Here is a 22,888-nt window from a genome sequence, read left to right as displayed (position 1 = left end):
GGCAGTGGGCAGTGTTTCCACACTTGTCACCTCTGTTGACCCCCACTGCCAACTCCGTTTTGGGTGGCCCTCACCAGTTGGGCAACGAAGGCAGTTCCGCTCCCCAAGACTTAGAGGCGCTTCAGTGTGTTGGTCTCAGCTGTGTGTGGCTTTTCGTCCAACAGTCGCAGCCAGGCCTTTTTAAGGCTGTCCCCCTCCCAGGGGACTTAGTATGCCATCTTTGGTCCAGCAACGTTCCCGCTGGTGGAAAAGGAGAAAAGGGGTTGTTCCATAGTTCTGAGTGATTCAAGTTCCAATTTATATCTGAGGAAACTGTGGCTCAGAGAGGCCAGGGAGCTTGCCCTGCTGGAAGAAGTGGGAGGAAGACATCAGTCAGATTATTGCCGATAGCCATGGGCCATATGCACAGGCTTAGGACTCTGCCTTCTGCGTAAGCTGTAAGGCAATGTCTGCAGGTGACGTGCTAGCGGGGTGCCTGCGGTGTCACTCGGGGGCCTCCCCTGACTGGTTTTCCATGGGGCCACCTGCATTTGGAACACTACCTGGAGCATACTGTCATCAGTTAGAAGTCACTGAATGAACGCTTACATAGTAAAGCCTAGGTAACTACAGACTTTTATCCTCACGTGAGCTAGCTGGAGTTCTGGAGACCCTGGGTGGGAGGTAAACAATCGGGTTTTAGACCTGCTCTGATGCCCATGTAACCTCTATAGACATCACCTAATGCCGCACAGACCTGCAACACACATAACAGATAAGGGATATATATACATATAAAGAACTCCTAAAAATTGATAAGAAAAAAAAGGACAACTCAGTAGATACCTATGTCAAAGTACACTTGGCAGAGTCGGGGCAAGGGAACGGGCACAGCAGACGGGTATGAGCTCTGCTGCAGCTTTTTGGAAAGTCACCTGGCACTAGGTACTAACATTTTAAACTCACATTCGACTTAGGAATCCACTTTTAGAAATCAAGCCCATGGAAGCAAAAGTACCAGGACACAAGGATATTTATACGATGTATTTGCTGTAGCATCATTTGTACAGCACAACAGGATACCTAAAAGCCCGGCCGAAGGGGCATGGTGGAATAAGCAGGAGTTTGTTCACATCTGGAAGCTGTGCTGCCATTGCGGCATAGTTAAGTTCTAGCTATTGACCTGGAGGGATATCTATTTCCGGAGGAATTCTGGTGGAAAGGGAAGGGCAAAGGTCCAAGGGTCGATTTCTGGACTTCCAAGAAGCTTCAGCGAGAAGGCTTGATAAAAGAAGAGACCAGAGAGGGTGGAGGTTTAGCTGTGGATTTCAGCTATGTGACATCTTCCCTCTGGGGGATGCCGGGGTCTCTAGACCGATGTGATCAGCACACATCCTAACCTGGCCGGCACAAGGGCAGAGGAAGCTGGCACTAGGGGTTTCCAGCAGTGGGGCGCCCATAAAAACACTAACGAGAGTTTGCAGGCTGAAAGGGCTTAACACGTATGCGCTCGACAGGGGCCACTCTTTGAACCCATTACGGGGACTTCAGCTCATCCTCAACTCCTCTTCCCACCACTCTCGCAAGCAGTCGGGGAAGCGCTAACTGTGGAAACCTGCGAGCGCTGGGCGACAGCCGTTCCGCACCCCGCGAACAGCACCACCCGACCGGAGGACTACAACTCCCAGCAGGCTCCGCGCCGCCCAGCCTTGCATTCCCAGAAGGCTGCGGGCGGCGAGCTCCGGGGCGGGGCGTTCCCGACATGCCCCGCGGTGGCCGCCAACCGCCGGATTTGAATCGCGGCAGCGCTCGGCGGCCGCGGGATGGGCGCCCCGTCGTTGCCCCCAGCCTGGCAGCTGTATCTCAAGGACCACCGCGTCTCTACCTTCAAGAACTGGCCCTTCTTGGAGGGCTGCGCCTGCACTCCGGAGCGGGTGAGACTGCGCGGCCTCCCGGGGCCCCCAGCCCCACCCCACCCAGAGGCCCGCCCCGCGGCGACCCCCCAGCGAGGCTCCGGGGACCCAGGGTGGCCCTTCCCGCGGGGCTCCGGTCCCTCCGTGGCGGGCCAGGACCTGGAGGCTCGGGACGCGCCCCGCCGGGGCCTGATCCGCGCTCTCCTTTGCAGATGGCGGCGGCCGGCTTCATCCACTGTCCCACTGAGAACGAGCCCGACTTGGCGCAGTGTTTCTTCTGCTTCAAGGAGCTGGAAGGCTGGGAGCCAGATGACGACCCCATGTAAGTCCTCCAGGCCGGCCTCGCTGGGCTTCCGGGAGCTTCTGTTTTGAGCTGGGCTCCGGAAAACTCTCCGGATTTCAAAGACACTTAGCGAGGGAGCCACAAGCTCCTTTGGTGCCCTAACCAGCTGTTGCTAATGGATGATTCTCTGTGTGCTGGCGCCTTGGTGACGCTTTCGACCGAATCAAACCTGATTTGGCCAAATGTCCTTCAGGATGGATGTTGAAGAAAGTCTCCTTCTTGTAGCTACTTGATGCCTTTCCCGTTCGCCAGAATTCAGGAGCAGGTCCTCTTGTGACCTAGGAATGTCCAGGTGCTTTTCTTGTTTTAGAGTTTTTAAATCTAAAGCTTTCTCAAACTATAATTCACACGCCACAAACACCACCCTTTTAAAGTGGTACACTTCAGTGTTGTTTTGGATTTTGTTCTATAAGGCACCTAGTTATTTTTTTTTAATTGTGTTGTATACAGTCAGATAGACACGGTAGCTGTCTTTCTGTAATGTAGTGCCACATTCTGTTCTCACCTTTTTTCCCCCTGTCAGAATCAAGTGCTTCCACAACTTTCATTTTTTCCCCTCGAGAATCCCCTGAGTTGTTTCTCTTCTTGGCCAGAAGAGTGTTGCTGTTTTCCCTCATATCTTTGCTTTGTGATCTGGTATTGACGGGGATCTCTGTGTTCTTGGGAGTGAGTTTCTAGGGGCTGTAGTATTTTCAGATGATAGTTACTCTTGGCTGTCCTTTTGGACTTTGTGTGGCTGTGTGGTCGTTCACTACTGTCCTGGTGACAGTGCTGTCCACTGTGCAGAGGTGATTCCCAACGCAGAGAAGGATGGTGTGAGGCAGAGGAGTGTGGGGGAGAAGCCTGGCCGCTGGTGCCCTTATTGTGCACCAGCAGGTTATCTCACAATTCCAGTGCAATGAGGTTACTGCAGTTTCTGGAGGATTTGACATGCGATACCTCTGGACTTACTCCATGTAACACTCTTCCTCCTAATTGCTAAAGGACTCCAGATAAAGTACATCAGCCACAAGGACATGGGGAGCGACGTCCACAGGGGGAGAAGGTGCTAAGACGAGCTGTGTGGGGATGTGGCTTGGGACCCAGCACTGTTCCGTCTGCTGCAGACTTCACACTTTGCTCTTAGAGCAGAGGACAGTGTGTCCGTGTGCCTGGGGGTGGTGATGGGGGGACTGTTGGTGACGAGCTCTGCTCCTCTCCCTTTACTGATTTTCTCTGTTGACATGCACCTGTGTTGATTTTTCTAGAGAGGAACATAAAAAGCATTCATCCGGCTGTGCTTTCCTGTCTGTCAAGAAGCAGTTTGAAGAATTAACCCTCAGTGAATTTTTGAAACTGGACAAAGAAAGAGCCAAGAACAAAATTGTATGTATTACTGGGAATAAGAACCAGGAGCAAATCCTGTCCAGCGTCTTTGACGCTGCACCCCTGCCCCTCGCAAACACTGGGTGGACTCTGGTTTCCTCAGTGAGCGCTTTTTAAGCTCCTCACATGTGTATGTGAGGACGTAGCGTTCAAGGACAGAAAAGCATCTGTCCTGGAGTGTGGTCTGGGGTTGTGCAGTCAGGAAAACGCGTCTCCTTGGGAAAGGTTTGCCCGGTGTGAGGTCACCTCTGGTTAGGCTGGCGTTCCTGCCTTCCGCGACAGTTGAGATGGGAGGGCATTTGTATGGTGTGTGTTCGTGTGTTGGCAGTGGTAGGAAGAGAGCGGGGACACGTATTGAGGAAGGGGCGTTATACGTACTGGGAAAGGAGGCCCAAGTCCCACTGGATTGTGATGGGATTTCTGCGGGTGAACTTCAACTCTGGGGCAGGCGCACTGGGCTACTGGGAGAGTGAGGCCGCAAAGAAGTGGCTCTCAGGCAGCCTGGCTGTAGAGAATTAGGGTTGCCAGAGCAAAGCAGGACCCCCGGTTGAATCTGAATTTCAGGTACACAAGGAGTAATTTCTTCCTATATCTCACATTTTGTATGGGTGTTTACTGAACAATCGCTCGTTTATATGAAGTTCAAATTTAACTCAGCATCCTGTTTCTATTTGCTAAATCTGGCAGCCCTCCTGAGAATAAATACTCACGTGTTTGACATCCTTGTGGCAAAGCACTGGGCAGAGAGTCGAGATGTCCTGGTTGTGTCTCTGCCATGCACAGACTTTGTGACTTTAGGCCAGTCTTGGTTGCACTTTCCTTACTGTAAAATGGAGGATAGATCCCCCTGGTTTCTGAGGTCCTTTTCGGCTTGAAAATTGTGTTGCTTTTTAGAGATCAATATAAAATAATTCTGTCCAATATAGTAGATTTTAAATGCTAAGGACAGGGGCCAGCCCAGTGGCACAGCTGTTAAGTTTGCACATTCCACTTCAGTGGCCCAGGGTTTGCTGGTTGGGATCCCGAGTGCGGACATGGCACTGCTTATCAAGCCATGCTGTGGCAGGCATCCCACATATAAAGTGGAGGAAGATGGGCATGGATGTTAGCTCAGGGCCAGTCTTCCTCAGCAAAAAGAGGAGGATTAGCAGCAGATGTTAGCTCAGGGCTGATCTTCCTCAAAATAAATAAATAAACCTACTTTGTCCTCAGCATTTATTTATTTTTGTCAGGAAGGGGCAAAGAATCGGTGGTCGGTGCAACGAGTTTGCTCCATGGAGGTCTTGGGAGCTGCAGTGTTGCAGCTGGGAAGTGGGAAAGGAGAGCCTTCTGGGTCAGGGGTCAGCACACTTTCTGTAAAGTGCCACAGATGGTACTTTAGCCTTCATGGGCCACGTAGTTTCTGTTAGATATTATTCCTTGTGGCTTTTTTTCCCCCATAACTGTTTAAAAATGTAAAAACCATTCTTAGCCCAGTAGCTGTAGGAAAAACAGGCGGTGGCTGGCTGGCTGTGTCCTGCACGCTGCGGTTTGCCGACCTCCTTCTAGGTGAGAGACCAGCCTGAATGCTTAGGAAGAGTCATGAGAAAGCTGTGCCTGCGCGAACAGGAGGAAGGCGGAGGGTGGAGCACGGTGGCTGAAGCCGGGTCCTGACAGCGAGAGAGGGGGGCCTTTAGGGAGCGCAGCAGACTGGAGGGCTGTGCAGCTGACGATCCGGTCCCAGAATAGCGGCCCAGGGCGGTGGGCCCTGTCGGCCTGTGCTGGGAGAATGACTCAGAAGGACTGCTTGGAGCAGGAAACCCACCAGAAGGGGCTTGGTCTCCGTCCCCTGGGTGCACAGCAGTGGGGCCGGAACCAGACTGGAACCAGGAGTAGACACTCCCATGAGAACAGTGGGGAGACTGGAACAAAGTGTTTTGCTTTCGTTTTACAGCTGTTTTTTGTTTTTCCCAAGTCAGAATGCAGAATACTTTAAAATTAGGCATTGTTTTCATTACCTAAATTACAAAACAGACAATAAAAGCTTCTATAAGGAAGAATCAGAAGCTCCACCCCTACGCTAGGGGTGACCACTGTTAACTGTTTTGTGTATTTCCTTCCAGTTCATTTAAAAATTTATGTATTTTAAAGAAGAATAGAAAGTTTAAGCTATTCATACTTTCCTTAATTGGTTTATAAAACTTATGCAGCAGAAAGCTTTTCCGTAAGTCAGCGGCACTCGGCTGAGCTGTCGTGATGTCCTCGATCTGCGCTGTCCAGTACTGCAGCTACTAAATGAAATAAAACGTACAAGTCGGGTCTTCGGTTGCACTAGCAGCATTTTACCTGCTCTGTGGCTCCACGTGGTGGGTGGCTGCTGTTGGGGGTGCAAATGATAGAACATTTTTGTCACTGCAGGAAGTTCTGTGGCACACAGCTGCTCTAGAGTGCCAAGCAATTGTGGGGTTTGTTGCAAATAGTTTATCGCTAATATAAAAACTCAGGTCCCCTTGTGTCCCCATGCGCTCTCCCATGTGAATGGATGGGAAGGTCTGGGGTCAGAGCCCAGTGCAGGAATGGGCGTGACCAGAGGCCTGTCCACTTCACGCTGGAGCAGCGGGTGGGCGGTGGGCGCTGGGCGCCTCACTCCTGGAGGGGCTGGCACGCGTGCCTCGTCTGCTTGGCAGGGGTCCGTATGGTTGGGGGCTGGTACTTGAAACCGTTTCTTCCGTTTATTCAACCAGCTGTGTAATGGTGGTACACAGTGTAAAACAATCGTTTACCAGACATTGTTGACAACACCAGATAATGTACTCACGTGTTGTATTCAAATACTGAAGACAAGGAATGAATGGCGGTGTTTGTCGTGATGCTGTGATTTCTGAGAGCCCGGATTTCAGCGTGAGATGCTGCTGCCAGTCAGTGTGACAGGATCGCCGATCAAGCCGCCCGCTGGGCCCTGATGCTGGGCATGGGTGCCAGGTGGTAGAGAGCAGGCTGTGGGGCTGACCGGGGGCATACCTTGTGCTCGTGACTCGGTTCTTGCTGCTGCTTCATGCCCTCCGTCTCTTGAAAAGAATGAAATTAATTAGAGCCAATTTGAAAATAAATCAGTTCTGGGGATAAACTCAATATGGGAACAAGCAGAGAAACTTGCTTCTGTGTAAGACTCGAATTTGTGAGCAGCTGTGACGAGGAGCAAGTGGAGTCATGGAAGGAGAGCTGAGTCACAAGCCCCGGACGGCAGGAGTCCTGCTCGGGGCGCTGGGCTATGTTTCTAGTGGTGAGCATCTTGTCTTTGATTCCGCCCCTTGATTAGAAAATGTGTGACATGAAGATGTGGACCTCCATGTTTTGGTTAAATTGGGGCCTGTGTACATAGGGGCTTAATTAATTTCAGGCCTTTTGAAAGAGAAGAAAAAAGTAAATAAGTATATTTTAAAAGGCCGTGGTCATCTTTTCATACCAATAAAGACGAGACTCTCGGGGGCTGTGGAGTTTCCTTTACAAGATGCACCATTATTTGTTAGGTGCTGTTGCCCTGTTTCTTGTCAATGTACTATTTTTTAATTCACTTTTAAAAAGTGAGCCTTACACCTGGGGCAAAATTTAAGATACACAAATACACATTAAAAAGTAATTTTTAAAAAGTGAACCTCTATTGTTTTTCTTATTAGAAAACAAATTTAACCCAATAAGGTATTTTGTTTGTTTTTTAATGTGGCAGAGAAGTCAAGGAGAATAAAAATGAGGGGAGGGAGGGAGGGCCCTGGATTTGCTAACGTGATTGTCATTGTCCCTCTGGAGGGAGCGTTTAGCAGAGTGAAAAGCTTGGAAGCCACATTCAGGGAGTGACTGGAAGTGACAGAATTTTTCCTGTTTCAGGAAAAAGCTGATGCTAGGCAGTTTCTCTTTAACGGGACAAGAGGAGGGGGCTCTGGGCCTTTCCGCAGCAGCTTCAGGAGCATGTGGGGTGGTCGAGAGCACGGCTCTGCCATGGGCAGCTGGGTGACCCTGAGCAGGGTGCTTCTGGCCTCAGTTTCCTCATCTGTGTGATGGGGATGCTGATAGCACCTGCCTCACAGGGATACTGAGCAATACATGAGCTGATGTGTGAAGCAGGTGGAAGGGTGCTCGGTACATGCAAGGTGTTCCATAAATGTTCTCTATTGTTACAATTATTAGGAGGGAGCTTAAGTGAGAGAATCAGGATAGTGACCTCATATAGCTGGGTGTCTCAACTCCAGCATGGCTAGAGTTTCCATTTCATGTGTCTGTTCTTTATTTCCAGGCAAAGGAAACCAACAATAAGCAGAAAGAATTTGAAGAAACTGCAAAGAAAGTTCGCTATGCCATTGAGCAGCTGGCTGCCTTGGAGTGACGCCTCCGCATATTTGCGGGTCCCACAGTGGGACCTCACTTCAAGCACCTTCCCCGGTGTTACTGACTTTTCTGTGGGGCCCCTTAGCGGTGCCTTAGGGAAGGAGGACGTCAGCATTTTGAAATTAGAATATTTAACCTGTAGTGTCGTTGTTCCTTGAAAGTGTTCCCAGGGGCTCCTTCGTTGTACAGCTGGTGCTGCTGAGTCCAGTGACGGAGTCTCTCTTTTTTCTTGGCTAGTTTTTGCTCTATTGACATGTCTGGGCTTCACGTTGGCTTGTGGCTGTCAAGCCCGAGATTCAATTCGTGAATGTGATCCTAGGTCCATTGTGACTGGGCAAAGAATTAAGGATACCATTTTAAATTTTATTTGTGTAATAATCTAAGTTTATAGTGTGCATTTCTGTGTTCCAAATACTCTGTATTAGCTCGCTTTGACATCTGCACGTCTGTGACCATCCTTGCACCCGTCAGGTCTGGCATTACAACAGCCTCCCTTTGCTCCAAAGTGGATCGTCTGAAATCACCTCCCTGCCGAGCCTCTGGCAGTGCTGTGTGTGTGCAGGCAGCCCCTTGCCTGTCCTGGCGTTTTGTAACCTTCGAGCTCTCAGACGGAGAACTACTGGGATGAAACCGCAGGCTCTGCCGCGGGGCCTGGCGTGGGGTGAGCTCCTGCCATGACTGGAGCGTGAGTGGCGGGGTGGCGCAGAGCAGGGCTTATGTCTCGAGCTGATGTCTTGCTTTGAGGTCAGTTGAAGATACTTCTTTACCCACTGGGCACATGGCAAGGTTGCCACATTTCTCTAAAACAGATGAGGAAAGGGTCCTCAATACCAGACAAGGCATTTTCCAGAGGTCCGGCTCACTGCTGCATCCTCTCCTGAGTCAGAAGGGTCCCCAGTCAGAGCGGCTTCTTCCTGGGGAGCCCGCTCTGGGGGAGCTGTCATTCACAGATGTGGCGGGCACGAGTGGCATGGGAAACACCTCTGAGCAGCTCCTGGTCTTAATATTGTCAGTGCTCTGCCGACAGCTATTTCCCGTTATTGATGTGGCCTAGGTGGCTGGTAATTCACCTGTCTTTCTAATGTGACTCTCCTAAAGGAGGGCAATGGAATAAATTCATTTAAAAAGTGGACTGGAAAACCTTTCTCTTCTTAGGAACTTTTTAAAAAAATAGATAACTTGTTTATATTGTTTGCAATCTTACAAGATCATAAATTCAGTGATATGTGAGCGTCAACCCCGGCATGGACTAACAAAGGGTTTGAGCAGTCATAATAAAAAAGGGGCTCTGGGACACCCGCCCGGGGCCCTCTCTAACAGGATGCGTCCTTGTGGCCTTGGGACCGGCCCTTGTTCCCTTGTTTAATCAGAGCTACTGTTTCCTCATCTGTAACACAGGGGTCATAAACCCTGTTCGGCCTCAGCTGGCTTTTATTGTAGGTGGAGTAAATGACTTGTGTGATGAGGAAGGGAATCGAGACAGTCTCAGCCCCTAAGCTTCTGCAGTGTCGTTTTCTTATTTTGTTTGAGTTATTATTTCACAGAACAGCACAAACTACAATTAAAAGTGAGCATAAAGCCATTCTGAGTCATTGGGGCCAGTGTGAACCTTAGGTGAGTTTGGAGACAGGCTAGCAGGAATGATCATCTAACAGAAACTCATTTGTGCTGTTGCCGCGTTGGACAGCCCTGGTGAGCCGTGGGGTGCACACTGCTTGCTCCCTCCCCGGGAACATCGCAGCAGCCTGGATCCTTTTTAAATGACTTAGCTCAGAGCTGTGGGCACTGGGTGGGCTCCTGCAGGTGATCTGTCAGCCCTGGTTCCCCTAGTCTGCATTACTGCTATCGGCTTCTCCATATCTGTCACATTCTCCACGTCATGGGCTGGGTGCTGGTGACCCCGCTCCCTCCCTCCCTGAGGCCAACTCAAGCAGGGCTGGAGCCTGGCAGGAGGAGGACAGATTCGATGTCACCGTCCATGAAGTTAATCTGCAGGGTGGTTGTTACAGTCCTATTGGAAACCTGGAGGTCATCTTTGTCATTTCTGAAAAATAAAAACTGTTCCATTTCAAACCCTGCTGCAGATCCTATGGGCTTTTTAAACACTGTTGGCTCCTTGTGGTGGTCCCTTCTCAGCCTGCCAGCTGATCCTTCCGCCCAGACAGTTGCGGGGGAGGGACGTGCTCTTGCAGAGACAAAGCCAGCCTCGGGCTCCTTTGCAAGAGCCACTGGAGGGCCAACCCGTCTATTCATCTGGGCTCATTCCATGTATAAACCAGCTGTGAAAAATGCACCTCAGACTTCAATTTTCTCCCACATCTCAAAGAGTGAAATGTATTTTTCCCTCTAAGCTTGGAGAACATTGGAGTGGTTTTTGTTAGGGGATAAAAAAGCACTCCAGCCTCTATACTCATCTGAGCTGCTTATTTTTGGTATTTGTGCCAGTCTTTGGATGGATACTTCACTTTAATAACTGGTCCATACAAACTGGCTTTGTGGAGGGGCTGAGAGAAAAAGGTTTTGTCCTCAGTTCTTTCGCACAATGGTTAACAATGCAGTTTTCTCTCACTTTGTCAGGCTGCGCTCTGGAGCAAGGCTGAGCTGGAGCTGGCCCCTCAGTCCATCTTGCACATTTCCTCTTCTAGAAGCTTATTATCACTGGACCTTAGGGACGGCCTGCGTCGGAACGCTTAACAGACATCACTCATCAAGCTCAGGCCTTTGCTAAGGGCAACAGCCTCGACCTTCTTTCGAATGTGTGTCCACTTCTCAGGTTCTCCAAGTCAGGTGGGAGTGGAAAGGGTCGGAAATGGGTGGTTATGGGCTGTCAGGTGGGCAGGGTGATTCTCAGGCTGCCACGTCAGGTGTGACCATGTCAGGGGAGGTTAGAGCCCCAAGGGCCAGCCTCGGGCATCACAACCTCCCCCGGTCTCCAGTGGGGTGAAGGACTGGGGGGCAGCCTGACTGGAAGGGAGAGACGTCAAGAATGGAGCCATCAGCCAGCTGTTGCCGGCAGGTTGGCATCCTCGGGATGCTGACCATTTTTTTGCAGGTTGTACTCACTTAAAAAGAATAACTCAACAACTGCCAATAAAGTCTAATGTGATCCTAGCTGCATGTTTTGGGTGCAGAAGTGGAGACTTGTAAAGGGGTGAAATGGCTGTCCAAGAACATTCAGTTAGTGAGTGTTAGGGTTGGGATTTGAACCCAGGGAGTCTGGCCCCAGAGCTAGGCCCTCACCTCTTGCCAACACTGCCCAGCCTCGAGGGGCGGCCGCAGTCAACTGCCTGACTCCAGGGAGTGAGGGCCATCTTGAAAACGTCCCCCTCCCATTTTTCAGACAGTGTTGTCAGAAAGGCATTCATTACATGGAACAGAAACCTGCCTCCCCGAGGCTTCCATTGGTCCTCACGGTACAGCATTGTCACTTTATTTTGAACTAAGATTCACAAGAGTTGTAAGCCAGTCCAGAGGGGTCCCGTGCACCCTTTGCTAGGTTCTCCCCGTTGTACCCACAGTACAGCGCCTGCGCTCGCTGTCAGCCTCTGAGGTCTGAGCTGAGAAGGCGCTGAGTCGTGCAGCTGCCTTGCCCTGAGCCGCTTCGCCCTCACGAGGGTTTCTTGGCTCGCCCTGGGGGAATCGAGCTCTTAAAGCAAAGAACCACCTGAGCAGCAGCTGTGCTTTCCCCTGGGCTCAGCCTACAGCACTCGAGCCTGTCTTCAGCTGACTGGGCCAGGCTGGGGCCTTAGCTCCTGTGGTTATTTTCCACCTGATCCCCAAGGTGACATTTATCCATCCATTTGTTCACTCAGATACTTGCTTGAGCAGCTACTGTGCGCTGGGTGGTGCGTGCAGGAACTGAAGCCCAGAGAGGACTCAGTCTCCCACAGTGGGCTCACGGGGGTCTTGTCTTCTGAATGGTGGGAAGACAAAGCCCAACAAATAGCCATGTGAGTGTGGTGAGCATCCACACTCAGGAGCACTGAGAAGACAACCGTGAACTCTGCCTCAGGCCGCAACAGGAAGAATGGAGCTTCTGTTTGTCCAGGAGCAAGGAGGAGGCTGCCAGGGGAACCGGGATGGGAAAGATGCGCCATGCTGGGGGCACAGAGGTGCACTCTGTGATGTGGCATCGGTGGCACCTTCCAGTTTCCCTATTAGCAGAGCCCTGTCAGAGGTTGCCAGGCTCACTGGACAGATGCTGGCAAGTCCGAGGGGGCCCTGACGAGCCCTTCATAGACCAATGAGTTCTTGGGAATGAGGCTGACCGGCTTGGGAATGAGCGGCCTCCTGATCAGGGCCACGTCTCACAGGATATGGGCCATCCAGGTCAGGGTAAAAGGCAGACGGTCCCAGCCTACGACCTCAGCCATTTGCGGCCCCTGTAGCATGGCTGGTTTTGACATGGACAGAGTTTCGGCGTTCACCAGGATGAATTCTCTTCACACAGCCCCTGAGTGGACGGGCTGACCTGTTGGCTGAGTTAGTAAGGTTCATTTTCTGTGGGAGGGTGCCTGCCACCTCCAGCGAGAGGAGTCGTGTAGCCGACGCTGAGCTGCTCTGACAGTGTCACCAGCGCTTTCAGCTGCCTCCCCAGCCCTGCGCTGGAGGCTGTGTCATCACCTGGAGCAGGAGTCTCATCTGCCCTGGGGCCATCGCTGGGGCCATTGCTGGGGCCAGGCATCCCGTCCTTCCAGCTGCTGACGAGTTAGCTGAATTAAGTTTAAAGAAAAGAGGCTTGTGCAGCTCTGTTTTTTGTCACTTACAATTGGAGTTTCTTCCATCAAAAGATCACTCCTGCCCCTGATTTTGGCGGTAGTGGTCTCGTGCTGGCTGTGAAGAGGCCCTGACAGCCTGGAGATGGCTTGGTGCTTGCCAAGTGGCCCACCAACGGCTCTCGTTACCGGTTACAAGTTGATGAAAGGAGGATGAGTAATGAAAATGGGCCACTCTGCAGTGGCCCCTTTTCGGAACTGGGCAACAGTATAATTTGGGTCCATCTCAAGGGAAGCAGTTTAGCGGAATTCAACGTTGCCCCTCGAGGACAGCGCCTGCCGCCTAGGGGACAACCCTATCAGTGGCTCCGACTCTACATCTGGGGTTTAAAACACTGAGCCAGAGCTTTGAAGCATGTGGGGTGTAGACTGCTACCAGCCTTCCACACTGCAACACAAGGGGAATCTGTGTCTTCCTCTCTGGAGACGTGTGGCCTCAGACAGCACCCCTCGCTGGCCCTGACAGCGGAATCCTGTTCTGTTTAAGCTTCACAGGGGGGCAGAGGAGACCCTTTCACAAAAGCTCAGGTCAAGAGGCAGGGGGTCACTGGGAGGAAGGCTGTGGAGCAGGCGGCCAAAAACGGGGTCCTCTAGTTCCCCCTGAACACAGTCTTTCAGTTCAAACCTTAAACACACACAAAAGGTTTTGACCGAACTAGAGCAATATTGATCCTTGCCACATTGTGGGAGAAGCGTTCGGGTCATCATGCACGCTTCGTTCCCAGCCGCTTCGGATCCCCTGCCATTCTCCAGCAGGGCCCCTCCCCAGCCTCTCTCCCTCCACCCCTCCTGCTTTCGTAGGTGGCTGCTGCTCCCTGAGCACCTGCTTTTCCCTGCCTGCCTGCTGAATTCTTTCACCTTCTGGGCCCAATGCCGCTGGAGAAAGAAGGGTCCCTAGCTGCCGCCCAGCTTCCAGAGCAAGGGTTGGGGGCAGAGCTGTGGGGACTGAGGCAGCCGGAAGCCCCGGGGCCCGCTGAGTGCCCCAAGCCAGCCTCAGGTGCAGTGTGTGGCAAGATGGACGGTCTGCACCATATCCACTGAATTCCATGCCGCTGTCTGAATGCTGTTTGAAGTACTGTTCCAACAACTTTGCTACGATTGCTTTTGCTTCCTGACTGTACTCCTCAAAACAAGAAGAGCCTGCTGGAAGAACAGGGGGCCGAAACAAACCCTCTGAAAGGAGAGCCCCAGGATGCCCCTAAGCCACGAAGCTGCTTCAACCCAGAAGGGCCCCCTTGGTGAGGATGTGGAGCTCACCCTCTGCGCTGTCTGCGCCCAGTCTGGGGGGTTGGGGGGGTGGGGGGTGGGCAGCAACAGCTGGTCAAGGGACCTGGAGAGGAGGCCTTCCCATTGCCCAAGATTGAACCCCAGACAGGCCCACCATGACAGCCCCAGCCTGTCACCTCCATGTGTGTCACTGCCTGCTCCTGGGTGGGGGCCTCTCTGTGGCTCCTCTGCCTCCCACCCCTCTAGTGTCTGACACCTGTCCCAGAAGGTGCTTCTTGCATGTTTGTTGAGTGAGTGGTGGACCAACAGGGGCCTGCCTGCCCCATGCGGCTTTTGTAATTAGGAGCTAATGGGAAGCAAGACTTCTTCCTCCTGTAGCCCCCTTGCTAGCCCCGCCAGGCCCTTTGCCCACCCACCCCACTTCACCAGAGCCCTCTGGTTGGTCCTGGAGACTGATGAAGACCAGGACGGGGGCCAGTCAGCGGCTCAGTGCCCCAGCACCAGGGCAGCCGACCTGCCACCAGCTGAGCCCCCTCCTGGGGCCCGTTCAGGCTCCCCCCCGCCTCCCCATATGCCTCCTCAGCCCAGCCCCTCGGCGGCTGAAGAGCCGAAGGTTTGGAGAGATTAAGAAATTTGCCCAGGGACCCACGGTCAGCTCGTCGGGACGCTGGGGTTTGAACCCAGGTCTGCGGCGCTGTCCCTGCGGCTGCGCGACTTCCTCGTCTTTTCCGGGGGCCCGAGCTCGGCGGTGGGATCGATTTCCCTGCGGCCCGAGGGGCATCGCGAGGCCAGCGCTCAGCAGCAAAGGGGGCGCCGCGGCCAGAGGAGCCTCGCTCGGCTCCCCGCGCGGCTCCCCGCTCCCCGGCCCTGCTCCCCGCTCCCCGCCTCTCGAGACCCCCGTTCCCCGCTCTCTGCACTCCCCGGAACCCTCCCTCCCCCCACTCTCCCACTCCCGCGGTTCTCCCGGCTCCCTAAGTCCCCGCCTCCCGCTCTTCCTCGGCTTCTCCCGCTTCTTCACTCTCCAGGGGACCCCCTCACTCCCTGACTCCCCTCCACTCTCCGGAGCCCCCGGCTCCCCTGCAATCCCCGACTCCCTGCCGCCCCCTCGGCTCCCTGCACTCCCTTCCACCCGCTTTCCCGCCCCCACTCCCGGGGCCGCTGCATCCCCCGCACCCCTCGGGCCCCTGCACCCCGCCCCCTGCATGGCCCGGCTGGGTGCCCTGCTCCTGGCCGCCGCCCTGGGCGCGCTGCTCAGCTTCGCGCTGCTGGCCGCCGCCGTGGCCAGCGACTACTGGTACATCCTGGAGGTGGCGGACGCCGGCAACCACACGGGGCGCGCCGGGCAGCTGTCCTCGCACTCGGGGCTCTGGCGCATCTGCGAAGGTACCGCGGCCGCCCAGGAAGGGTGACCACCCGCTCGTCCCCTCCGCTCACGATCCCTTTGCTTCGGACTCCCCACTCCCTCACCCCTCCTCCGGGTGTCTGCCCTCTGGGGTCTCTCGGCTGCCCCCGCAAATGCTGCGGTGACAGTGGGGCTGGAGGAGGAAGGGACTTGGGATCAGAGCCAGGCCATGGGCGGGAAATAAAAGTGAGGGGGACTCTGGGTGGCCCCAAAAGGACCCAAAGAGGCTTCCAGAGCAGGAGCCCGCAGGCATTCCCCTGGCCTCACCTATTGGGGCCTGTCTTGTGCTAGAAGCCTTAGCACACTACTTGATAGATGGCAGGTCACCAGAGGCTCCCACGGGCTCTGCCACTCACAGCCGAGTGACCCGGGACCTTGTCCCCCTTCAGCCTCCAGGTCTTGGTCTGTCAGATGGGGAGAAAATGATACCTGCAACCAAGACTGGGGGGTCAGGAAGAATGAGGGAGGAAAGTGTTGGGCAGGCCCAGCAGAGGGGCCTCTGCTCATCTGTAGGGCGTGGGCATGGAGTGGAGCGGGGGTGGGCCCAGGAAGCCTGGTGTGGGAGCTGGGGGCCTCTGGGCAGGCCAGGTTCCTCATCCAACTGACCAGGGGTTGTTTCCTAATTACGGTCCCTGGGGTTTGGGCCCGCAGCCCCGTTATCACCACTCCCTGTCAGGCGCAGCCATGAGGCGAGGCCCTCGCTCCCGCGCCGCCTGATGGCCTGACAGTGCACAGGCAGAAGGCAGGAGCATCACATGCGTTTCAAGCCTGTGCACAGGCTGCGGGGCACAGGAGAGGGGAGGGTGTTCCTCAGTACGGCCCAGCACCTGCCTGCAAGCTGGAGGGCTTCCCGGTGCCCCCAGCTGCCGCCCTCACAGCCAGCCTGGGCGGCTCCCCCTGCACTGGATGAGCGCTGATGGCAGGGTACGTGTGAGCGTGTGTGCATGTGTGTGTGAGCACGCGTCAGTGTGAGAGTGTATGGGTGTGTCTGTGAATATCAATGTGTGAGTGTATGTAAACCTGAGTGTGTGAGTGTGAGCATGTCTGTGAGAGTGTGTGCGTGTGTGCAGGTGACTATGAATGTATGTGTGTGGGGGGGTGGCTTCCTCGGGGCATCTCAGGAGGAAGGACTCAGCTGTTCCTTCATTCACTTGACAGACTGCTGAACGCTCCAGAGCCCTCCCGACTTGTGCACGTGTGTGCCAGTGGGTGTGCATATGGGTGGGTGTGCACAAGTCAGAGAGCCCATGTTACATGCACCTTTTCCCTGTCCAGGTGAAGCCTCACCTCCAGGTGCGAGCATGCTGGGGGACCCTGGCCTGAGGGAGTGCCAAGGCCAGCCTCTCTGGGATGTTTGCAATTTTAGACAGTAAATAAACATTAGACATTAAGTAAACAAAATGGAAGTTCTTGACCCTCCAAACCCATTTGGAGCCCCAACTCCGAGTTCCAGGAGAGACTCTGACAGGGCCCTGTGGTCACTGGTCAGTCCCCTCGGCTCTGGCAGGGCACGGGAGCACGCCTTCAAGCATGCCTGCAGGACAATGCATTTCCGAGAAGTGCGGGGTGGGTGGTGGCCCCACGGGTGTCCAACCCACCAGGCTGGCATCTTTTCTGCTTTTTAGGGCAGAACAGCTGCATCCCCCTGATCGACCCCTTTGCCAGTGAGGGCCTGGACGTCCCCAGCTCGGTGCAGCACCTCATCCGTGAGTCGCCGCCCTCCTCCCTTAATCTCCAGGCAGGGCTGGGATCAGAGCTGCCCTCATCCTAGACCCGCAGAACCACTTCCAGCCAGAGCCTGCATTCCCAGAAGACATTTCCATGTATATCTGAAAACTCCCGTCGACTGGCCACAGCCCCCGTGCTCCGCTATTGGCTTGTGACTACAGGCACCTGACCCCAGCCTACCTGCCCTCCCTGTGCCCCTTCTGGACTCTCCTTTATTTTTCCAAATGGGTCTACCTGGCGGGCATCTCCCACCTGGCATGCCTGCTCCTCTGAGGAGGCTGGGAGGTGGGGGGGGGGGGGCGCTGGGGAAACTTCCCTCACCCTGGGCCTCAGGAAGCCTGTGCCAGGATCAGAGGGCCCTTGGGAATGTCAGGTGGTTACCGTGGAAACAGGGGCATCGGAGGGAGGTGGATGGTCCAGCTCCTCCTCTGGCCAAGGCCAAGGTGCCCTGTGTGTCCTGCAAAGGTCCTCATGCAGACAGGGCTCTGAAGCACTCACCTGGACCTGCCTTGAGGGGCAGGTCCTGGCCCCCCCCCGCGCCCTGAGCCCCACTCTCCACAGTGCTGCACCGAGCCGTCATGGTGGTTCTGCCCCTGAGCCTCGTCCTTGTCGTGTGTGGCTGGGTCTGCGGCCTCCTCAGCTCCCTGGCCCAGAGCGTCCCTCTGCTGCTCTTCACCGGCTGCTACTTCTTGCTGGGGGGTGAGTCTGGGGGCTGTGGGGGTCGCAGGCCCTGGGAGTGGGGTGCTGCCTCTCTTTTCACCCTGTGGGTTCCCCTCTGGGCTACGCCAAGCCTGGGCCCAGCCTGGGGACTGAGCTGCAGCAGGCAAAGTCACCCTGGGTGGCACTGGGGCCTTCAGAGGGGCAGAGGCAGGGGCTCTGGTTGTGGGCTCCGAGCAGGATGGGGGCAGCCGCAGGGTTGAGCTTCCAGGCTCAAGAGGCACGGGGATCTCCGAGGCCCTCCCAGGACCTGCCCTTTTGGACCTGCACCAGGGGTGGGGCCGGCCCCATTCACTCCCTTCTCCTCCCTAGGCAGTCCTGGTGGGAGCAGCAAGGGCAGGCAGGGGGTTAGCACTGGCCAGGCAGGGCCAGGCATGAAGATGGGGTGAGAAGGGGCCTCAGAGTCCTCGGCAGTGACCCCCACCCAGGTCCAGACTGTGACTAGGAACAGTGTATCAGCTGACATTCATCTGGACTGTGCTGGGCGCTGGGCCAAGCGGTCCCTCAGGGATTCATGCGATGGTGTGCCACGGGCACTCAGTGGTCTTAGCTTCTGGCTGAGATGTCCAAGAATTTGCTGAGGTCTGCAGGAAGCTTGGCTAGGGGTCCCCTTCACTGCCTTTTGGTGCCACCTGCCCCAGCCAGCCACCAAGTGTCCCCAGTTGTCCAAGGCTGGCTGTCGAAGACAGTGGGCTGCTGGCTCCTTGGGGTCATTCCTCAGTGGCCCCTGCCATCCAGGGCCAGGCCTGAGTTGAGTCTTGTGTCCCAGGCCAGCCCTACCTTCCCGGCCATGGCACTCGAGGACCAGACCACGTGGGCCTGGGGCTCCCTCCTGGGCAGGCCTGCTTGCTCTGGGAAGGAGCTGGGGAGGGAGTAGGTGGGCCTGCCTGGCACCAAGAGCCAGGGGACTGGCAGCCTAGGTGTTTGGTTTAGAGAATGACAGCAGGAGAAATCAAAGTGTCAGCTGCAGCCTGAGCCCGGAGACGGTCTGTGTGTCCAAAATCCAATTAAGGGGGCCTTGGGAAGCCACCACGAGGAGAAATTGGGTGGGGTTGGAACCAGGTAAACTGGTGATGGCCATAAACCTTGGCATTGTGTCAGAACCAAGGCGGCGGCCAGTGGGCGGAGGGAGGGTCTGGAGGCAGCTGCTGGGGGGCATCCCCTGCTCCGAGGCCCCGGGGAGCTCGAGAGCAGGCAGCTGGCCTGCTTCCAAGAAAGCCCCACGTGCTGCCCTCGCTGCACCACTGCCTTCCTTGCAGGACGGGTTTCCGTGGAAATGGGTTTGCTGACATCACTGTCAGGAGCCCACTCAGGTGGCCCGGGGTTAGGGGGGAGCGTCAACAGACACTCCAGGTCTTGGGCCTCCAAGACAGGAAGGTCACACCAAGGGGACCTGCCTGAGGTCAGCTCACCCCACCCCCCTCCATCAGCACTGCAAGAAGGGAGAGGGACACAGAGGGGTCCAGGGTGACAAAGGATGGATGAGTGCCCTTCCCTGAGATAGGAGCCTGGTGGGGCACGTGCGTGGACAGGGCCTGGAGTGATGTGTTTCACTACAATCGCCCAGCTTGAGGCTCCGGTGCTGGCCAGGGGGATGTTTGAGAGCGTCAGTAAGTCTGAGGCTCAGAGAGTGGTCTGGCAGGGGCCAGACCTGGGCTCCCTGTCCCCAGGGAGAGTTGGGGGCTCCACATGGGGGTGTCCAGCTTGGGAGCTTACTCTGCACCCTGTGCCATGGCAGAGCAGTGGGTCCTGTCCTCAGCCAGGCTGGATGGAGGCAGCTGGTGGCTTGGAGATGAGCTCAGCTGGTGGGGAAGCCAGGGGGGTGGGGGCAGAGTGGAGACTTGGCCAGGCGCTCTGACAGCTGCAGGCTGAGACAGCCGCCTCTGTTTCTGGGGCCCCAGCTGCATGAGAGCTCCCTGAGGAAGCCCGAGAAGTGTCTGCCAGCCCTGCTGCTGAGTGCCGACCCCAGTCCCAGAGCCCACGTCCCTTGATTTGGCTTCACATCCTTCCCCAGATTAAGTCCCTAACCTCTGCTGCTGCTCGGCCCAGCCTGCACTGGCAGCTGTGTGTCCCCGCCCCCCCACCCCCCCCACCCCGCCACTCCTTCTCACCTTTGATCAAGTGAGGAATCACAGAGGACCAGGGTGAGACTCAGGCAGTATGGGGACCTCAAGGCTGGGGCCCTTCTCTAGGTCCCGGTGAGACCCAGACCTGGCCCTGAAGGACAGCTCTGGTCAGCCTCCTGCCCTTGGCTGGGCAGTGTGCTCACCTGAGAAGTGACTGATGGAGCCTGGGGACCCACCCGCCCTGGCCAAGATTCCCTACAGTTGGCACCAAGGGCAGGCTCTGATGTCAGCCTGCAGCCGTGGGACAGAGGGTGGCGCTCTGGTTGGTCCTTCTGAACCCGGGGGGGACAGGAAAATGTCCCAGTGCTCAGCTCTCTGCTTGCTCCTGAACCACCGGACGAAGGGTCACTCGGCACTGGCACCCTGGGCAAAGCCAGTCCTTTGAGGAGAGCTCTGAGCGCTTCTTCAGAAAGTTGAGGGAGGAGGGAGTCGTCGTCTGTGGAAGGGCAGGGGTTATGAGAGCAGAGAGGAAGAGCCTGCAGCTCAGACCTGGGGCTGGGGAGGGGGCTTCTGGAAGGGGCACACTGAGGCTTGGGCCAGGAGGAGGGGGGCGGTCAGCCAGTGGGGTGAGGAGAGGGAGCTGTGAGGAAGAGGGGGCCGGAGGTGCAGGCCGGGGGACTGGCTCAGGGCGCCAGGTCAGAGCTCCAGAGACCCCCAGCTGCCAGTAGAGGTCACTGGCGGTCTGTGTGTGTGCCTGTGCCGTGTGTGTGTGTGTGTGTGTGTGTACGCACGCGTGTATTCTGGGTACTCCCGGGGATACAAGAGGGTGCTGTGTACGTGGGGCAGTTATGTGAGTGGGGACCATGTGTTGGGCGTATCGGTGGTACTGTTTGCAAGGGGATTTTGTTGGGGGGAGGTCCTGGGGTTTGAGGACTGAGTTGGAGCTTCCATTCCCCTTGAAGGCCAGTGGGCAGGGCCTCCCGAGGCTGTGTCCACAGCACTACCCTGGCCAGGGTCGCGGGTAGGGCGGTGTCCCCAGCAGGCAGACACGCTGAGTGGCCCTTGCACTCCCTCCCCAGGTGCCCTGACCGTGGCAGGCCTCAGCACCTACATCAGCTACTCACACCTGGCCTTCGCCGAGACCACGCGCCAGTACGGCCCCTGGCACGTGCAGCACGTCCGTGTCAGCTTCGGCTGGTCTGTGGCCCTGGCCTGGGGCTCCTGTGCATTGGAGGCGCTCAGCGGCACCCTCCTGCTTGCAGCCGCCCGAGCCCTCAGCCTGAGCCGGGCGCCGGGCACCCCCCACTCTGTGGTTCTCTGAGTCCCAGGCCGGCAGGTGGGGGAGGAGAGGGTCCTGGTTTCCCTTTGCATCTCCTGGGATCGGCCGGAAGCGGCCTGGCTGGGAGGGGGTCCTGCGGGTGAACAGGGGCTGGGGACAGAGCCAAGAATCTCTTGTTAGGCAAAGCCTGATGTTGGGGGGCTCCCCTGCCGCATTATGCTCCTCTTAGAGATTCGAAAAGTGAGTCCCAGAAAGAGGAAGCAAGTGGCCTGAGGGATTGTTAGTGGGGGGATTGGGGTGGGGGTGCTGCAGGGCCCTGGGGCATAGCTGGCCTCCTTGCCTCTTGAGTGCGTGGCCTACACTCCCCTCATGAGTCCTGGTGTGCCAGAGCTGTCCCCATTCCTAGAGACCTGGGTCGGCTGGAGCCACTCCCGCTGTCCTGGAGAGGGGAGAGTTCAAGGGAGAAGCAGGTACCCGTTAAGCACCCTCCATGCTGGGCACAGTGCTGGGCCTGCCCACCCATCTCCTCCTCTAATCCGCTGGTCGCCCTTCACACTGGTTACCATTCACCCATTTCACAGAAGGCAAGACTGAGGCCCAGACCACCCCAGAGCAAATGGCAGAGCCAGATGTCCTTTGGGCCTCTGTTCTGTCCACTCACCCCTGAGGGCAGGTGCTGGTGGAGAGGAGAGTGAGGAGAGGGCCCGAGAGCCCCTTGGATTCGCAGGCACAGGGGGAGCCGAATGGGCGGGATGCGCCTCTGCCCCCTGCCTTGTTTTCAGGCCTCTGTCCTAGACCTGGTGCCGCTGCTGCTCCTTCAGGCTGGCACTCTGGACCCCGACCCTCCGGGCTGCAGCCCCCCGGGAGTATCTGCACGGGCCAGGGGCCGGCTGGGCGCCCCAAAGAAGCAGGTGTGGAAGCCGTGGTGGGCTGGGGTGCCATGCCACCGTGCAGGGGAGGGCTTCTCAGCCAGGAGGGACTGGGCTGCCTGGAGGGCGGAGGCCACAGCCTGGGGTCGGGCTGCAGGCTCATGGAATGGAGGCCAAGCCCCAGGCTGGGTGGCGCTCAGTTCGTAGGCCCAGGCCTGCAGGCCCTTTCCGAGGGCAGGTGGGTGGCCAGCCCACCCCAGGCTGTTGGGGTCTGTGAAGACTGAGGTGCACCCATCTGCCTGTAGGTAGAGAAGTCGAGCGGCAGAGGAGAAGGGCCTGGGGGGCTGTGCAGTCCCTGAAGCCCCAACCGGCCCCATTTCGGGCTCAGGGCCTCCCTGAGTCTGGGGTGTGCTGGGGAAGATGGCTGCCTCTCCTGCCTTGGGCTCCCTCCTCCCCAGTCTCCCTTTATTGCTTCAAAGCTTACAGGAAGCTCCTAGGGCTCAGGGGCTGGCACCATCTTGGGGTCCCACTGAGGGACACAGTGCTGGGTGCTGTGTGGGGCTTCCCTTCTTGCTCGTGTTTTAGCATTTACCATTCCACAATAACGGTGTGCCAAATTGTCCTTAATAAATCAGCTTGTGCTGCATGCAGAATAAGCCGTTCTTTTTCTTTCTTAAAGATTTTCGAAATAGATAATGCATGCCCACAGCTTACAGACAGTGCAAGTGTGAGAACACTCCTAGCTGTGTGTGTCTGCGTGTCCATCCATCCAGAGACGTCCTGTGTGTGTGTCTGCGTGGCGGTCCATCCAGAGACGTCCTGTGTATGTCTGCGTGGCGGTCCATCCAGAGACAAGCTCCTTC

The 22,888-nt window shown here is 56.2% G+C and overlaps 2 protein-coding genes across 3 annotated transcripts; both read left to right on the top strand.

The window, feature by feature from the left end:
* The first annotated feature begins 929 nt into the window (after nt 1-929).
* Nucleotides 930-10,035, top strand: BIRC5 (baculoviral IAP repeat containing 5). Its single transcript, XM_008524880.2, has 4 exons — nt 930-1,913; nt 2,105-2,214; nt 3,483-3,600; nt 7,871-10,035. The coding sequence occupies exons 1-4, from the start codon at nt 1,803-1,805 to the stop codon at nt 7,958-7,960; spliced, it is 429 nt and encodes a 142-aa protein (XP_008523102.2). The 5' UTR covers nt 930-1,802; the 3' UTR covers nt 7,961-10,035.
* Nucleotides 10,036-14,359: 4,324 nt separating this feature from the next.
* On the top strand, nt 14,360-22,678 carry TMEM235 (transmembrane protein 235). 2 transcript variants are annotated; one of them, XR_011522845.1, is made up of 5 exons: nt 14,360-15,347; nt 16,992-17,072; nt 17,656-17,793; nt 20,957-22,067; nt 22,331-22,678. XR_011522845.1 is itself a non-coding variant. In XM_008524881.2 (4 exons), exons 1-4 carry the CDS (start codon nt 14,420-14,422, stop codon nt 21,196-21,198), a joined length of 1,389 nt encoding a protein of 462 aa, XP_008523103.2. In that variant the 5' UTR covers nt 14,360-14,419; the 3' UTR covers nt 21,199-22,678. The 2 variants fall into 2 exon arrangements, 1 of the variants encoding a protein (XP_008523103.2); XM_008524881.2 differs by having other exon boundaries at nt 20,957-22,678.
* The last annotated feature ends 210 nt before the right edge of the window (nt 22,679-22,888 follow it).

Source organism: Equus przewalskii, chromosome 10 (genome assembly GCF_037783145.1).
Source record: "Equus przewalskii isolate Varuska chromosome 10, EquPr2, whole genome shotgun sequence".
Classification (NCBI taxonomy): Eukaryota; Metazoa; Chordata; class Mammalia; order Perissodactyla; family Equidae; genus Equus; species Equus przewalskii.
Note: the sequence above shows the minus strand (reverse complement) of the source record. Positions and strands in the feature narration are given on the sequence as shown.

Excerpts from the sequence above, each read along its gene's own strand:
- BIRC5 (XM_008524880.2), top strand. The coding sequence starts at position 1,803 with ATGGGCGCCCCGTCGTTGCCCCCAGCCTGGCAGCTGTATCTCAAGGAC. Across the intron at positions 1,914-2,104 it reads GCGCCTGCACTCCGGAGCGG|ATGGCGGCGGCCGGCTTCAT; the intron begins GTGAGACTGCGC and ends TCTCCTTTGCAG. Across the intron at positions 2,215-3,482 it reads GAGCCAGATGACGACCCCAT|AGAGGAACATAAAAAGCATT; the intron begins GTAAGTCCTCCA and ends TGATTTTTCTAG.
- TMEM235 (XM_008524881.2), top strand. The coding sequence starts at position 14,420 with ATGAAGACCAGGACGGGGGCCAGTCAGCGGCTCAGTGCCCCAGCACCA. Across the intron at positions 15,348-16,991 it reads GCTCTGGCGCATCTGCGAAG|GGCAGAACAGCTGCATCCCC; the intron begins GTACCGCGGCCG and ends TCTGCTTTTTAG. Across the intron at positions 17,073-17,655 it reads CTCGGTGCAGCACCTCATCC|TGCTGCACCGAGCCGTCATG; the intron begins GTGAGTCGCCGC and ends CACTCTCCACAG.